This window comes from Mixophyes fleayi, chromosome 2, assembly GCF_038048845.1.
Source record: "Mixophyes fleayi isolate aMixFle1 chromosome 2, aMixFle1.hap1, whole genome shotgun sequence".
NCBI classification, from domain to species: domain Eukaryota; kingdom Metazoa; phylum Chordata; class Amphibia; order Anura; family Limnodynastidae; genus Mixophyes; species Mixophyes fleayi.
In genome coordinates, this window is record NC_134403.1 from 326538237 (window position 1) to 326555362 (window position 17126).

At 39.2% G+C, this 17126-nt stretch overlaps 2 protein-coding genes across 2 annotated transcripts in view; one reads left to right on the forward strand and one right to left on the reverse strand.

Moving 5' to 3' along the window:
* Positions 1 to 1478: 1478 nt before the first annotated feature.
* CIDEB (cell death inducing DFFA like effector b) lies at positions 1479 to 13193 on the forward strand. The gene is made up of 5 exons (XM_075196790.1): positions 1479 to 1606; positions 1745 to 1889; positions 9736 to 9885; positions 10396 to 10583; positions 12399 to 13193. The coding sequence occupies exons 1-5, from the start codon at positions 1566 to 1568 to the stop codon at positions 12532 to 12534; spliced, it is 660 nt and encodes a 219-aa protein (XP_075052891.1). The 5' UTR covers positions 1479 to 1565; the 3' UTR covers positions 12535 to 13193.
* Positions 13194 to 15476: 2283 nt separating this feature from the next.
* Positions 15477 to 17126, reverse strand: part of LOC142139306 (myeloperoxidase-like) — a 35144-nt gene continuing 33494 nt past the window's right edge. The window contains exon 13 of the mRNA XM_075196791.1: positions 15477 to 16341. Coding sequence (XP_075052892.1) covers positions 16310 to 16341 — 32 coding nt within the window. The 3' untranslated portion in view covers positions 15477 to 16309. The remainder of the gene's footprint in view (positions 16342 to 17126) is intronic.

Genomic DNA, 17126 nt, shown 5'->3' on the forward strand with positions numbered 1-17126 from the left:
AGGGGGCAGAAAGAGGTGAGTTCCTGCACCATTTTTTTTTTTTTACAAAAAAAAAGCACTGCATTTGCAAATGTGTGCAACTAAGACTTTTGCATTTTTATCTACAGTAGAAATGGCAGGTCTTTTGCTGGCTATAGCAGTGTGCTGGGGGAATTTTCTGTGTGTTTGTTCCTTTTAGGATAACCCCACCCTTTCAAGCACCTGCTATGAGCCTATAAATTGATTGAGCAACTTCAACTTCTGTACATGTAAAGTATACACTAATTGTACTTCTGGATGATCACTAGTATCTCTAACTACTGTGTAACGGTCCTTATAACGACGCTTGGGCAATAAACCTTCACTGCTTCAAGATTATACCTGATGCCTACTGCCTGCTGTATCATGTGACTGATAAAAACGTACACTCTAGGTGCCCGTTGCTTGGGGACCGTCTGGGCAGTGACCATCTGGTGGGACCATCTGGTAGGATCGTCTGGGTGGTGCTCGGGTGACAACTACACTGTAGTATTCACATTTGGCCTTACTTCCCTCACAAGTCTGTTCTCAAATGACTCCACTCTTGTATTGTTTTCCATCTGCTATACAAAAAGTCCTGATGCATATTAATCGGTCAAGCGGTACCAGCCAACCCACAGCCAAGAGGCACTACAGCAGCAATACCAGCTACTCTGAAGTAAGTGGTTCCAGGTGCCGGTCAAGAAGCCCAGTGGTGGCAGCCCTATCCCTCCTACAACTATTGTGCAGTTGGCATTCGCAGTCGGCGAGTGTATGCTGGCAGGTGACACCAGCAGGTGAGGTCGGTATCAGTAGATTACTGAAAGTGAGAATAAATAACCCAGATAAACTGTGTAAGGTTATCCCCAGACTGGGCAGCAAAGTAAGTTCATTCGGTTATGGTGGGCATACGTATTTTTGCGCTCTTGTTTACCATTTTTGGCATTTCTTGCTGTGCTTGTTTTCCCTTTTCCCTTCACCATTACCTAATATAAATTGTGCTCCGTATATTACAGTTACTACTCTGTACACCTTGAGAGGAGGAATGGGGGAGGGGAGGAGCGGAGAAGTGTAGGGCAAGTACAGTAAAGACATGTTTACATACATGCTATCTATGTAGAGATCAAGATGGCCGCAGATAGGCCAGACAGGAGGCGTACCTGTTGACAGACTACTTGTGCACAATACTTGCTGATGATCACTAGCTGCCCCGGAGATCATTTTCTTTTTCAATTGTGTAAATAATTGATTTGCATCACTGTGACAGACTATCATAAGAAATATGTGTATTAATAAATAGGAGCCTTGAACTTGTCTACTTTCCTTGCCTGTAATTTGTCTGTAATGTCGGAGGCAGGGAGAAGAATGTGCTCCTAGATATCTATGTTACTGACATGTGATGTCACTGCTGCTGGATCTTATACCGGTGTTGCAATCCAGAGCCTGTTCCATTCCATTGAACTTTGCTCATGTGTTTGACTGCTGGAAGGTTTCAGAGTCCACAATAGTCAGCTCATAATCATTAGATCACAAAGCAGCAGGGACTTGTCTCTTGTCAGGGGATTCAGATGGAGTTTATATCAAGCCTTGGTGCTGGGGCTGTAGTCAGGTGTGTAATTTGCTTCTAAGTATCACTGACCATTAGAAATGTATAATTGTGAATCATGTGTCACAGTCGGACTATAGTTGGACTATATACTTTGTACAATGTGCTCCTTGTTAAACAATGATCACTACTTTCTTACAGGTCTTTCTCATCGGTGGGCTCAGAGATAACCCGGCGGGTGAAAACAGCCTCTGCGCCACCACAGAGGCCCTTCCGTGTTTGTAGCCATGATCGCAGCGTACGTAAAGGAGTTACTGCTGGGACCCTCAGAGAGCTCATAGCCAAGGTAAGTCATAGAAGGCTGTTCTCTAAAGGCTGTAAGTGTGACGAAAGTACAAAAATACACTATGCTAAATTGTAACTATCATATCTTCTGCTTTTATTTTATGTGAACAATTAGAAAGAAATCGTCCATAAACGCTATTTTTGTAAAATTTGCAGGTGTGGTTAAAGATGCGACTGTCCCAAAATTACAGGGACTGTGCCAAGTTTCAAATTTTTGTCCCTGGAGTTTTTGTCCCAACAAATGTCCCTACTATTTAAAATTTACAGCAAAGTACACTTCCACTTCTATATATTTGATACAATTATTATTTATTATACTGCTTTCAATGTTAAGATTTAATTAAGCAAATTTTAAAAATGGGAAGAAAAATCACATTATAGATAAGTTCAGTAAACATATCATCATATCATTATTGTGATTTCAGTGAGCAATGGTTCATTTACACAGTATTGCAGGCCATGTGCTCTGATTCCTTGCTCACAAAATGTCCCTAGAAATTAAAATGAACAACATAATAAACAAATACCCATACAAAAAACTGACACATCAAATCTGGGAGCAAAATTTACTGGGAGTCCATGAATTTATAAGCAAATACTTATCAGCAGGCAATCACTTAACTGATTAATATATATATATATATATATATATATATATATATATATATATATATATAGATAGATATATATATATATATATATATATATGTAGATAGATAGATAGATAGATATGGAAAAGTAAGCAGTAGGAGCACAAGGGTGCCTGATAGTGTAGTATGTTGTGTTCCTTCTGCTTACTTTTCCAGATTTTACATTTGTCATACCATCCGAAATTTCTGAAGGAAGGTTGCCACCTCGTATTTAGGAGGTGGCTTTGATGTTTATGGACATATGCTAAGTCACTTTCAATTTTAAACTGGGCACCTCCGTTTATATCAGAATGTTTGCATCTATATATATATATATATATATATATATATATATATATATATATATATATATATTATATATATACACCAATGAGCCACAGAAAGCCTCTGACAAGTGAAGGGACTTACGTTACTGATCTTGGCACCTGTCAAGGGGTGGGATATTTTAGGCCTCAAGGGAAGAGTCATTTTGTGATGGCTAGATGACTGGGTAATAGCATCTCCAAAACATCAGATTCCTGGTATGCAGTGGTTAGTACCTACCAAAGTGGTCCAAGGAAGGACAACCGGTGAACCAGTGACAGGATCATGGGCGCCCAAGACTCATTGATTCTCGTGGGGAGCGAAGGCTAGTCTGCCTGGTCCAGTCCACAAAAGAGCTAATGTATCACAAATTGGTGAACAATTTAGTGCTGGCAATGATAGGAAAGTAAATCAAGAATGTTTCTGTCGCACCAATTGTTTAAATTAATTAATTGTTCGGGAGTTACTTGGCCCTATATTCTAAATTATGGACTAATGTTCATTTATTAGATTTCTGGTTATTTTGCTCTATATTTCCTATTTCAAAATAATATTTGTCTTTAACCACGGGGTGCAACCATCAAAACTGGGTACAGTAGCGATAAAAAAAGAGGAAAAGGGTTTATTTCAGGTGGTGCACTTAGTTTCTCCTTAAAACGAGAAGACGTGTCAGAACACAAAGTGCATCTCAGCTGGCTGCTCATGTGGCTATGTAGGCGCAGAGGGGTCAAAGTGCCCATGCTGACCTCTGCCCACCGCTGAAAGCACCTAACATGGGCATGTGAGCATCAGAGTTGGACCATCAATGGCAGAAGGTGACCTGGTCTGATGAATTACATTTTCTTTTGCATCATGTGGTCGGCCTGGTGCATGTGAGCCGTTTACCTGGGGAATTGATGGCACCAGTATGCACTATGGGAAGAGGGCAAGCCAATGGAGGCAGTGTGATGCTCTGGGCAGTGTTCTGCTGGAAAACCTTGGGTCCTGGCATTCATGTGGATGTTACTTTGACATGTATCACCTACCTAAACATTGTTGCAGACCAGGTACATCCCTTCCTGGCAACAGTATTCCCTGATGGCAGTGGCCTCTTTTCAGCAGAATAATGCACCCTGATACACTACAAAAAGTGTTCAGGAATGGTCTGAGGAACCTGACAAAGTGTTTGAGGTGTTGCCTTTGCCTTCAAATTCACCAGATCTCAAACCGTTCAACCTTCTGTGGGATGTGCTGGAAAAACAAGTAAGAGTCATGGCGGCCCCATCTTGCAACCTACAGGACTTAAAGCAGGGGTGCATGCAGGGGGGGGGGGGGGTTTAGTCTCTGGAAACCCCTGTCCAGCCTGGTGTGCCTCTTTTTTTTTCCCCCACCCAGCGCGGGTGGGGGAAGGGGAGTGGCTAGCGGGGGTGCCGTTAGTTTTGGGGATGGGGTGCTGCGAGCAGAGGGGGGGAGGGGGGGGGTGGCAGTTACAGTCAAATCATTGGTGGTCAGTGGCAGCAACAGGTAAGTGAGAGGTGTGTGTGTGTGTTGATGTCATTGTCTGTTTTGATGTCAATGTGTGTGTTGATGTCAATGTGTGTCTGTGTGTTGACAAGGGGGCTTGTGGCACTGTAATGTGTGTGATGGCACAGGGTGCTTGTGGCAATGTAATGTGTTTGTGATGGCGCGGGTCTTGTGGCAATGTAGTGTGTATGTGATGGCGCGGGTGTTGTGGCAATGTAGTGTGTGTGTGTGATGGCACGGACTTGTGGAAATGTAGTGTGTGTGATGGCACAGGGCTTGTGGCAATGTAGTGTGTGTGTGATGTCACAGGGGGCTTGTGGAAATATAGTGTTTGTGTGATGACACAGGGTTTGTGGCAATGTAGTGTGTGTGATGGCACGGTGCTTGTGGCAATGTTGTGTGTGTGTGTGATGGCACGGGGCTTGTGGCAATATAATGTGTGTGTGTGTGTGATGGCACAGGGCTTGTGGAAATGTAATGTGTGTGTTTGATGGCACGGGGCTTGTGGCAATGTAATGTGTGTGTGTGTGTGTGATGGCACAGGGGGCTTGTGGCAATGTAGTGTATGTGTTATGGCACAGGGCTTGTGGCAATGTAGTGTGTGTGATGGCACAGGGCTTGTGGCAATGTTGTGTGTGTGTGTGTGTGTGGTTGTGATGGCACAGGGCTTGTGAAATATAGTGTGTGTGTGATGGCACGGGGCTTGTGAAATATAGTGTGTGTGTGATGGCACGGGGCTTGTGGCAATGTAGTGTGCGTGTGATGGCACAGGACTTTGTTGCAATAGTGTGTGTGTGATAGCACAGGGCTTGTGGCAATGTAGTGTGTGTGATGGTACAAGAGGTTTGTGGCAATGTAGTGTGTGCGATGGCACAGGGGGCTTGTGGCAATGTAATGTGAGAGGTAGGTGGTGTCTAATTAATGGGTCTTATTTTGTTTGTGTGGTTATGGTGGGGCAATTAATTTAATAGTGGGGTTGGTGCAGACTTATTAATGTAGGGTGGGATGATTAATTTCATGTTGGGGTGGTTTGGGCGCTATTAATTAAATGTGTGCCAGAGTTTTGGAAAAAGGATTGCTATTTCTTAAAAGTGAATGCAAGTTATTTAATGTATGGTAAGAAATAGGTTTATTTAATAAATGTGATTACAATTAATGTTGGGGTTGTTTGGGGGAAATAGGTCTTTTTTATTAAAGGTTAAATATGTTACAGTCGGGCTGGTTACAAGAAAGGGACATTAATAATAAAACATGAGTTGTTTTGATTTAATATCGGACTGCATAGAGTCAGGGAGGCCTACTGTGTTCACTCATTGCTGGTATTTCTATATCTCATGTACCTATCCTGTTTCCAAACAGGGACCCAACATTCCAGGATCCAGACAAGCATAACTGAGCTTAGGACACGAGCAGCAACAACAAGAATTGAAAGCAGGAAGAACAGGTAGGAGAGAGCAGGACAGTCTGCCAACTGTCCTGATTCTGGTTGGACAGTCCTGAGTTTGGGGACTGACCCACTCAGTCAGGACTTTGTCCCGACTACAGGGACAGTTGGGAGGTATGTCCCACTTCACACTGCTCTGCTCATGAAGGGGGAGCTGCATGCATCTAACAGTAGTGCACGCAACATTGCTCGGGTATTTAAAGGGGGATTGGAAGAGTTAAAGAGAAACCTAGCACTGTCTAAAATTATAGCCACGCCCCCATGCATGCTGGTCACGACCACTGGTAGTGTGCCGTGGAAACCTCCTCAAATCCTGTGTTTGCGCCTGTAGAGGATCTGCTGCTAACGTCTTGGTGTCAGGTACCACTTTCAGAGGTTTTGCGCAAACCATGCCGCAGCGAGCCAGAGCTGTTTTAGTGGCATGAGGGGGACCTACACAATATTAGGCAGGTGGTTTTAATGTTGTAGCTTACTGGTGTGTGTATATATATATATATATATATATATATACAGACCTGCTGTAACAAATGTATTTATATGTCATGTTCTTAATTTATATATTTTCTATAAACGCTGCAGAGTACTTCGACGCCTTACAAAACAACAGCAACAATAATAATAATAATAATAATAAATTAATGTTTCATGTGTACCAATGTAGTATGTTACCCTGTCCCTATCAGAGCTATGTCAGCGATTGGTCCTTAGCGACGTGTAATATATTCTGATCTCCAACTGCCCTTAAAGAGATGTAACAATTATGACATCCCACTGATACAAAAGATTAATCATCTGCAGTATATGGTAATATACAGGTATGGCTAAACTTTGACCCTTCTATATTCCTATTCAGTCTATTAGGAAATGAATGATCTATCAAATGTTTTAATCTTTTCAATTGTATTGTATACATCAATAATAGTTAATTGTTTTTGTGTAAATTGGTCATTTAAATATACTGCCTTCAAATAGTGGTGGAAGAGTGTTTAGGACTACCTGCGCTTGTTGTTGTGGCGTTGTCGTGGTAGTGCTGCCGACAGTAAAGTAGGAGGTTCTGGTTCCTATTATTCAGTTGTGCTGAAGGGTTCCGTGGCGCAGTGTGTGTTTCTGTGCTCGTCGGTCTGTGGTAAGGATGTTATTGGGAGGTGACAGCTTACTTGTGTGTAGCAAACTGCTTGGGTTTGGTGGGTGCATGGTGTGGGTGAGAGTAACTGTTTAAACATAGGGGGCCTGATTTTTTAAGGAAAGTAAAGCAAACAAAAATGAGTAACTTTGCACCCTGGCGAAACCATGTTGCATTGTGGGAGGAGCTAAATTTTAAATGTGAAGGCAGAGTTATATTTGGGGTAGGACATGTCCTGGATCAACTTTAAATTTAAGTGTACAAATATTCAATCAAGTATTTGTGTGCTACATGAAAAAGCAAACAGTATTTAAGCTATGTTCAAAATAAAAAGCTAATTTGCACCCCTTGAATTGTAACATGGTTTTGTCCAGGGGAAAAACTGATCTTTTTACCTTAAATTCCTTAATGAATCAGGCCCAGGGTGTATTAAATATCCTTGTAGGGATGTACCGATTCTCCTTGAAGTTTGGGTCTGTTATGCTGAAGATCCTGTGTTTCAGCACCTGATCTGCTTTCAGCAGTGCCCATCTTGAATTCAATAGCAGCAGGAAGCATACAAAGGGTGCATAGCTCTGCACCAAATAAACTGCTCTTTTTAGACCAACCTGATCTACACACAGTGGGCCTGAGTCATTGAGGAGAGCAAAGCAAAAAAAAAGAATAAATTTGCACCTCTGCACCAAAACCACGTTGCATTGGAGGAGGAGGTAAATTTAATATGTGGGGACAGATTAATATTTGGGGAAGGGCATGTTCCAGATCACCTTTACATTTCAGTGTAAAAAGAGCAGTGAAGTATTTGTGTGCTACATGAAAAAGTAGCCAGTATTTTCCTTACATGCAAAATAGTAAACTAATTTGCACCCCTTGCATTGTACATGGTTTGTCCAGGAGAAAATGTACTTCTTTTTTTGCCTTGCTCTCCTTAATGACTCAGGTCCAGTGTGTTCTTACAGGGCATTGAGCATAACATTCCCGAGCTTAAACATTTTGCAATATATTTATTGCAATAGCTACCCTAGACCACCAGGATGGAATACTATCAGAACTATATGCTTCTCAACCCCTCATTTACTGACTTCACCACTCAACCACCTTAATTACTATCAAATCCTTATACCTCCAGAGCCATAAACTTTCCTACCTTTACTTTTCCATTTTCTGTACTCCACCACACTGAGCTATATACTCACCTGAGCTGTTAACGCACAAGAGCTTTACCAAGTCTCCCCCCTATGCTTACCCTCCCGCTCATTCCCCTCCCCCGCCCTTGCCTTCAAATCATACCTCCAATGTTGTGCACTCCCTGTGACTCCTTGTACACTGCACGCTTTTAGCCCTTATCAAAAAGGGTGGTTAAACATAAGGTTATCATCATCCCTATAGTACAAAGGTTAAAGTATGTGAAATAATATGAGGTATCATTACAATTCTATACCTCCTATGAGATCTAACATAGCCTTTAGCACTATAAATAGAAAATCGTGATGTAGCAGTATGGAAACACCATATAAATTATCCTACTAGAGGAAACTGAATAAACATTTAGACAGTCTTACATCCATGCTGAGTTTTTCATACTCAGTGAAGTATGTCTGTGTACTTTTGGGTTGGGGGGGGGGGGGGGATTAAATCTCTTAGCTATATGAGTTGTGAGGCAGAATGTCCAAGGAGGATGTGGGAGACCTGACTTCCTTTGCCAGCCACTTAGACAGCTGGCTGCATTGTATGTTATTATTATTATTATTATTATTATTATTATTATTATTATTATTATTATTATTACCTTTTATTAATATAGCACCACTAATCTGCAGCGCTGTACAGAGAACTCACTCACATCAGTCCCTGCCCCATTGGGGCTTACAGTCTAATTCCCTAACACACACACATAGACACACACACACACACACACACACACACACGCAGACTAGGGTAAATTTGTTAACAGCCAATTAACCTACCAGTATGTTTTTGGAGTGTGGGAGGAAACCGGAGCACCCGGAGGAAAGCCACACAAACACGGGGAGAACATACAAACTCCTCACAGATAAGGTCATGGTCGGGAATTGAACTCATGACCCCAGTGCTGTAAGGCAGAAGTGCTAAACTCTTAGCCACTGTGCTGCCCCCACATACTATAGACAGTGGTGCAAATAAAAGGAAGGCAAAAAAGCAAAGAGACAAAAGGATTTAGAGAATGTTACCCAATTATAAAATACACAGTATTACTGTTAACTGATGTGTTATAAGTTTTATTAATGTTTCCTGATCAGTTTGTGTGATTGGGCTGAGGGTAAAATAAAAAGTATATACCAGCCACTATTAAATGTAAGTAGAATTTTTAAAGAGATAAAGAGGTTTTCTACTTTAAATAATCCCTGTACTAAATCCCCTGACTTTTCAATATTATAATTATTGCTGGAAGCCCTACAGAACGCCTTCTACACTCCTCGACTGTTCATGGCCTGAGAGATTAAACATGGTGGCTTTAATTGAAGCCATATACCTGCTGTATTAAATATTTGGTCTTATAGAGAGACCTAAGCTTTGCCAAATGTAATCAAAAGAGGTCTTTGTCATATGTGCGCACTCAGTGGTGGAAGTGGGGGTATACGGTGGTATGCCATACCGCCACTTCTAAATTTCTACTTCGACCACTGTGCATACTGAGATCCTGCTAAACAGAGCTGATTAAGTGTTATTATTGGGAAGGGATGGGATATAGTACAGTGGATATTTGAAGTGGCAAACCCCTTTAATAACATGTTTACATTTTAAAAATGCTTATATTACAAGCTCCTATGTTTTTCCTTGCCAGGCTATGGATGCTCTTTTTCTAACTGGTATTGTGACTTTAGTGCTGGAGGAGGATGGGACCCTGCTGGATACAGAAGACTTTTTTGATACTCTCATGGATGGTTCAGTGGTCATGGTCTTGGAACGGGGACAGAAATGGAATCCAACAAAGGTGGCAGTGCCTTGAAAAGTATATGTGTGTATAGATATGCGTGTATTTATATTTTCAGCCAATGACTGCAGTCCCCTGTACAGTCCTTAAATCCAATATATTTTTATGCTTATGCGCTAGCAGTGCTTCAGTAAGAAAACCATTGGGGACTTAGCACTGGTCCTGTCAGTTGCATGATCTGGAAACAAAAGTGAACTTGTCAAGAGCAGTCATTACGCTGAGTTGCTGAAACTGAACAGTTTTCAATGCAGTTCCTGTTAGATGTATTTTTTTTTTACAGAGCTTAGAGGACACAGTGGCTCATTTCAAATATTTGGATCAGGGCTCCCTATCCCTTATGCAGTAGTTTTATAAACTAATTACCAAAGACTGACTGAGAGAACCCAACACACCAGCAGAATAACTTCTAAATGACTTGTAATATGCATTAGTACATTGTTGTTGAACTGATTTATTTCTGTCTGATTTATATCGTTGCATACCTTCAATATCACTTTCTCTTTACTGCAGGGTGTCTTGTCTTACTCATTGCAGCAGGAAAAACCGAGGAACACCCGGGATATTGCACGAATCACATTTGATATATACAAGCTAAACCCACGTGATCTGTTTGGCAGTCTGAATATAAAGGCCACTTTCTATGGCTTGTATTCCATGAGCTGTGATTTCCAGTGCTTGGGACCAAAGAAAGTGCTCAGGTAAGGGATTAATTAGGCTCCGCTATGGAGACAATAAAATGCATCAGGTTTTAAATATTTTTCACCCATTGTAGAAATAAAATATAAAAATGATGCTAAAGGGGCTATTCAAAAAGATCAAAGTGTTATATCCTCATGTTCTCTGCCTCAAAAGTAAATTGGCTATTATCCGCCTATATATAATGCACCATGTAGTGTATTTTGCACACTACATTAGCTATGTTCACCTACATTTTTCATTTTGATACTATACCAAAGTCAATTCACCTCTACTTCACCTATTATCGACCTATATGTGAAGCATCAATTTGTAGTTGCTGCTTTTTCTAAAAAAATTTCCAAGATCAAGTGTTTACCTGCTCAGACTTGGAACAACTGTTTACTTTCTATTGGGAAGTTACTATAACTGAAGTCAATGGAACTTTTGCTATCTATGGTGAAAATACTGTTATAAAAGTCTATGAGAATCAATTGCCACTAAAGTCAGTTAAGCAATTGTATATTTGAAGGAAACATTTCTCTTACTAGCATTCTTTACATTTTTATTTGATTGTGTTCAGTGTCATTTTTGAACAATACATTTTTTTAGCCCCTGGTTTGTCCTCATTTTCAATTTTCTACTATTTTATACTTTGCTTACAGCATTGAAAACTGACTTCATACCGTTGGGAAAGTCAGAAACTGTTTTTAAACCTGAGAATATTAACAATTTCAATAAAAAAGACTTCATTATTTTTGAGACAAGTTCCTAAGACTTTCCTGTGTGTCGATCAGTATCAACTTTATAGTGTCATATTTAATATAATTAATTTAATATAATATAATTAACATATAATGAATAAATTGAAATTGGTATTATTTTTTTTTGCACAATTATTTCTATGTTCCACACTGCCTGATGAATTAATGCTAATTCTATTTAGTTATTGAGTTATTGTTTGCGTTATAAGTTATATATTCTTATAGATGTACAGAATATTCTAGATATATTCTGTACAAGCAGATGTCCCTTTTGTTGCTATTTTAGCTAATCTTTATTCACTAGGGTTTTTAATAGCTTGAACAAGGAGAATTTTCAAAGAAACAACATTGCTTTGTTTAATATTAATAAACAGTTAATGGGTGGACACTTTATATACACCTATATTGGGATGCCACATAATTTGTGGGGATATCTTGAAATAAGGGCCCATTATTCATTGAAAACATTTTTATTTGCAAAAACATCTTATATAGTCTAAATTATTATTATTTTATTATCTTTTATTTTCAAGGTGCCATAAATGGCACGAAGTGCAGTACATATGGGGAGAACAGAGTACACATTTAACAGTATCACACAATGAACAGACAGCTACGAATAATACATACATCAGTACTCAACAATATAAAAAATATAGACTTGAGTAATGGAATGTGTTTCGATGGAAAATGTAATTATTTTAATGTCTTCCTTTTTCAAATAAACAAGTGTGGCTAACTGAGTCTTGGGGCTAGATTTACTAAGCTGCGGGTTTGAAAAATTAGGGATGTTGCCTATAGCAACCAAACAGATTCTAGCTGTCATTTATTTAGTACATTCTACAGAATGACAGCTAGAATCTGATTGGATGCTGTAGGCAACATCCCCACTTTTTCAAACCCGCAGCTTAGTAAATCTAGCCCTTGGGGTCCACAGATGAATACACCAACAAATGTAATAATTAGTCGCAAAATAGTCTCTTGTGTAAATGTGACATACTTAATATGACCAGTTTGTATATCTGTTCTGTATTTATCAGAACTCTGATGTGTATGTAATGTTTTCTCCAACAGAGAGGTTTTGAAAGTCCTATCAGCAGCCCTGCACGGAGTGGGACGTTTGTTGCTTTCCGCCTCTGGAGTGTTGAGACGCTTACTGGAGGGTGCAGATCACTGGCAGGCAAACCGAATCTGCGAGTATGAGGGCTGAATCTCTCTTCTAAATCATAGGCTGGGATTCACTTATAGAGGCAGAAATTCATCTAATTAAGATCCTTGCCAAGACTATGTAATGCTCACCTACTGACATTGCTACCTAGCGACTGTTCCCTTGTCTATATCTTATGCAGATACAGTATCCTCATTAAACTTTCTTTTTACAGATAAAAGACATTTTAAAATATAATACATTTTAATGTAGCCTCAACAGTATTGCAAATGTGTAATTAGGGCTTGTTATGAATTAGCTTCATTTTTCATTTATACATCACATAAATATATAAGCCAAAAAATATTCATATTAAAAAAAATAGTCATATTCTAAAAGTGCAACTATCTAGTGTTGTTGGTTTATGCCTTTACTAAGTAGATCCCATAATGCATAAATGCCTTAGTGTAAACAGTCAGCAATGCTGTATTGAATAATATGCTTTAATAAAATGAAGAAATGGAATACCATGTTTAATATTTATTTTTGTGAGATATTTTTCCGCCTTGTCTTTTAATAACTAAATGCCTCCAATATATTCCAAGTCTGTGGCTATTAACCCACCAGTTCCAAGAATAATGTATATGATGTTTCCAATGCTTCGTCAGACAGCTTTGTGAACTACTGTACAGTCAAATAAATATATATATATTTTATTTTTATCTTTTTGTACTGTGCTAATTTATTGTACTCAGGCATAGTGTTTATTTGAATGTTTGAACTTAGCCAATAGTTATTATTTATATTATGAATTTTTGTATTAGTGAGGTGGATGAATTAAGTGGTTACCAATTGTTTTGTTTTTCATTACATCAATTAAATTGTTGACAAGACTGATGCTGATATAAGTGGCATCAGTTTCCTGTGGTTGAATTGAACTGGAAATCAGGGACGGACCTAGATGTAATTTTTAGGGGGGGGCGATTTTGCATAATCACATCCCTCCACTCTGATTGGTTGGCACCGAAAACCCCCGCCCACCAGTCGTGAGTGGCCCCGCCCCCTCCACACGTTTTGATCAGCGTTTTGGATCCAAATTTAAAGGACTTGTGCTGCTAGGGGAGGCGATTGCCCCGATCGTCGTCCCCCCCTGGATCCGCCACTGCTGCAAATGTATAGCAACTTTCCTTAATTTTTAGTGACAGCTTTAGAAGCATTTATACCTAATTTTTATAATAGAGTAAAAAACAAATGCACAAGTATTTGGTGTTGTGATGACAAGTTTAGACAATGTTTTTCAAAGTAATCACGCATGTATTATTCTTTTATGATATCAGTAAAGCTAGGTACACACTACAGAAAAATTCTGAATGTAATTTCACTGTTATATTTATAATTAACTTTTATTTATATTGTGCCAATGGTCTCTAGTGGCTGACTACTCCTCTCTAGCTGCTGGCTACCCCTTCCCCCTTTGATGGCTGGCCACATTATTTCATGGGCCCCTACCTTTGCTATCCCTCGGTGGGCCCTTTATGCTCCAGACTGACAATGAGGAGTACAATAGATTATATTTGCAAAAGTGAGCTGCATGTGTTAAAACTAGAGATGTGCGCAGACCCAAATGTTTTGCTTTGGATCTAAAACCATCTTTGTGGTTTGGTTATATTTCCAAAGATCCTCATGTGATTCTGACACTGTATTTAAAGGGCAGCCTCCTTCCAAAATTTCACAACCATTTGGAAATATGATAATGAGTAGTAATGATGATTATATAGACATAGAAATTGAGGATGCTACTTTGCCAATCTGAAAATGGTGGAATGTGTTGTACTTGAACAAGATAATGTGGAGGATTATGATTGTGTCCAGGTAAAGCCACCTCATGCCCATGATAAGCACATTGTAATGCCTGGTCAAAAGACAAAAAAAAATCCACTTTTTGCGTGTGAAAATATTTTTATCTCTACCCAGACAAATCTATCAAGGGCTCTGTAGCCTTTGTGACAGCACAATAAGTAGAGATAGGGAAATTGATCATCTAGGCACCTCCTTCATGTTACGTCATTTACTGCAAGTTCATTCAAGTAGTTTATCAAATTTTGGAAAACCATATGTAGTAACAAGCAGTCCAGGATCAGCTAGCAGCAAACTTCACCGTCAATTACAGCTGCTGATGTGAATGGAACTTCTATAAAGAAGGGGACCAAGAAGAGTAAGCCTAGTTTTAAATAACCATTTCTGTGAAATAAGAGTCTGCAAGAGGAACCAAGTATGACAGCTAACATCCTGTCGCACAGCGGATCACTAATATCATGACAGCTAAGTTAGCATTGTGTAAGCGTCGAATTTCCATTCTCCAGAGCAGCAATTCCTCATTTGTAATGGGGGGGGGGGGGGGGGGTTAAACAAAAAGTAATTCAGTCCCTAGAAAATGCCATTGTACCGACTGTGAATATGTGGACAAGTGGTACTGGTCAAACAAAAGACTACATGACAGTGACAGCCTACTGGATAGGTGTATCGCATTAAGCAGCAGTCCCTGTAGCGTCATTATCATCCCCCTCATCCTTTCAGCACAGTAATTATATATATATATATATATATATATATATATATATATACATATATATATATAGCACTACAGTGCTGAAAGGATGGGGAGGATGATAATGACGCATGACGCTACACGCTATAAATATTTACATATATATATATATATTGGGGGGGTTTGCTCAGAGACCACCCTATTTTTCTTGTTGCTTAGTAGTAGAGATTTACATGATACTGTCCCTCAGAGGATCGTGTTGAGAGTGAACTATTTGTGATTTTAAAAGCAAAATATATATATATTATATTTTTTTTGGGGGGGGGGGGGGGTGACTGCTCAGAGTTAAAGAGGACCCTGTTTTTTGGCCTCTTACTTTTACAGATGTCAGTGATACTGCCCCTCTCATCAGGCTGAGAATAGGTTGATATATTTAAATAAAGTAGCACACACAATGTTTTATATTATTTACTTATTTATTTTTATATAATATATACAATGTTACAATATCAGTGTACACACAGAGGCAAAGTTAGCTGCCTATGGGATCCAGAACACAGTTTCCAGGTCACCTGTCAGTGTCATATCTATTCAGCCAATGCATTCCACTGATCTACCCCTTCATTACCTGGTTTCTCTAATTATTACTCTTTATTTTACAGTTATTTCTCTGCTTCTATCTTGATGTGCATCACACCAGATGTCAGGTTTTACAATGATAATGAAGCAATGACAACACTCCCCTTTTATTTCACATGGTGAGGAAAGGAGGTAAGTTAGACTGATGTTCTACACATATTTAAGTGTTTTGAATTTGTTTCTTAGTTATGATGATTTGCTGACTTGCACTGATAATATGGTATCAAGCAAAGGGCTGAGCAAAATTGCCTTGGTCTCCTTGAGAGATATTTTATGGTGAAGAATAATGAGAATCTGTTATGGAGGAAGTGGAAAGTGAAGTAGGAAGAATTATTGGAAGGGTTGTGAAAGTGTCATCCGGAAGAAGTTGCTATAATATTTTCCAGACTTTATCAGAATTTGAATAAGGTTCATAGTGATGGAGTAGTAGAGTCATTTTGAAATGTGGAAGTGGAATGTTATTTAAATTATTAACACGAGGATTAAATTGAATGTGACTTCATATTCAAGTATTCAGATCCATGAGCAATAACTACTATTAGCTGTAACATCCTAATAAAAAAAAATAATTATAAGATGCATTCTGCAAGATTTTTGTAACATTAACAGGAACATTCACTGACAGTGCTTCATCTGGCCAGGCTGGAGATGTTACTTTTCCTCAGGGTTATTAGAAGAATTACCTGGAATGTAAAAGTAGATATGTAAACAAACATGCAATTAGGTTGAATTAGAATTTGCACTGCCGGTCTACGGGCAGGAATACAGCATAGAAGTGTAGTGTTTCCTAAGGCTACAGATGTGGCAACTGCATACTGGTAGTGTGTGTGTGTGTGTGTGTGTGTGTGTGTGTGTGTGTGTGTGTGTGTGTGTGTCCTATGCTGCTGTGGAGTTTCTTTAATTCTTCTTATGCCCCTGGGTGCAGCTGTAAGCCTTTTGCTCGAAACAACTGTTTTATTTCCTACATCGTCCTACGTCCTACATTTAACTACAGTTATGGGTCAAATGTTCTTTTTTCTGGTAATGTTTCTTTTAAATCTAAAAAATAACTAGGGACTCAATGGCTCGGGGCCCGAAGCAATAGAAAGTACATCTACTTACTTTCATTGGTACAAGCCTGCTTGGAACAAAACAATAAATGTAAATTCTTAATTTTGTAGAGAAGTTACATTTTTGTAATACATGTAATTTATCATACTTAATGTTAATATAATGTTACAGTATTAATTACCTCCCCAGCAGGGAGATCCTCTCATGTCTTTCTTAACTGTCATTAAAATTATACCTACACATGTAATATGTCACTGACACTGTGTGTGTGATTTGTTTCATTAATTTAGTCATGTTCTTGCAGGAAATTCATAGAAAGGTGACATAATAATAACGTAGGAGGTGTATTAGGCATAGGGGTATAAGGATGTGGGGTGCATAATGATTAGCCCTATATTTTATTCCCCCTTGTATTCCC

What these genes read in the sequence shown, in the direction of transcription:
- CIDEB (XM_075196790.1), top strand. Translation starts at nt 1,566, where the DNA reads ATGGAGTTTATATCAAGCCTTGGTGCTGGGGCTGTAGTCAG. An exon ending in GGTGCTGGGGCTGTAGTCAG is followed by an intron (nt 1,607 to 1,744) that starts GTGTGTAATTTG and finishes ACTTTCTTACAG; the next exon opens with GTCTTTCTCATCGGTGGGCT. An exon ending in AGAAATGGAATCCAACAAAG is followed by an intron (nt 9,886 to 10,395) that starts GTGGCAGTGCCT and finishes TCTTTACTGCAG; the next exon opens with GGTGTCTTGTCTTACTCATT.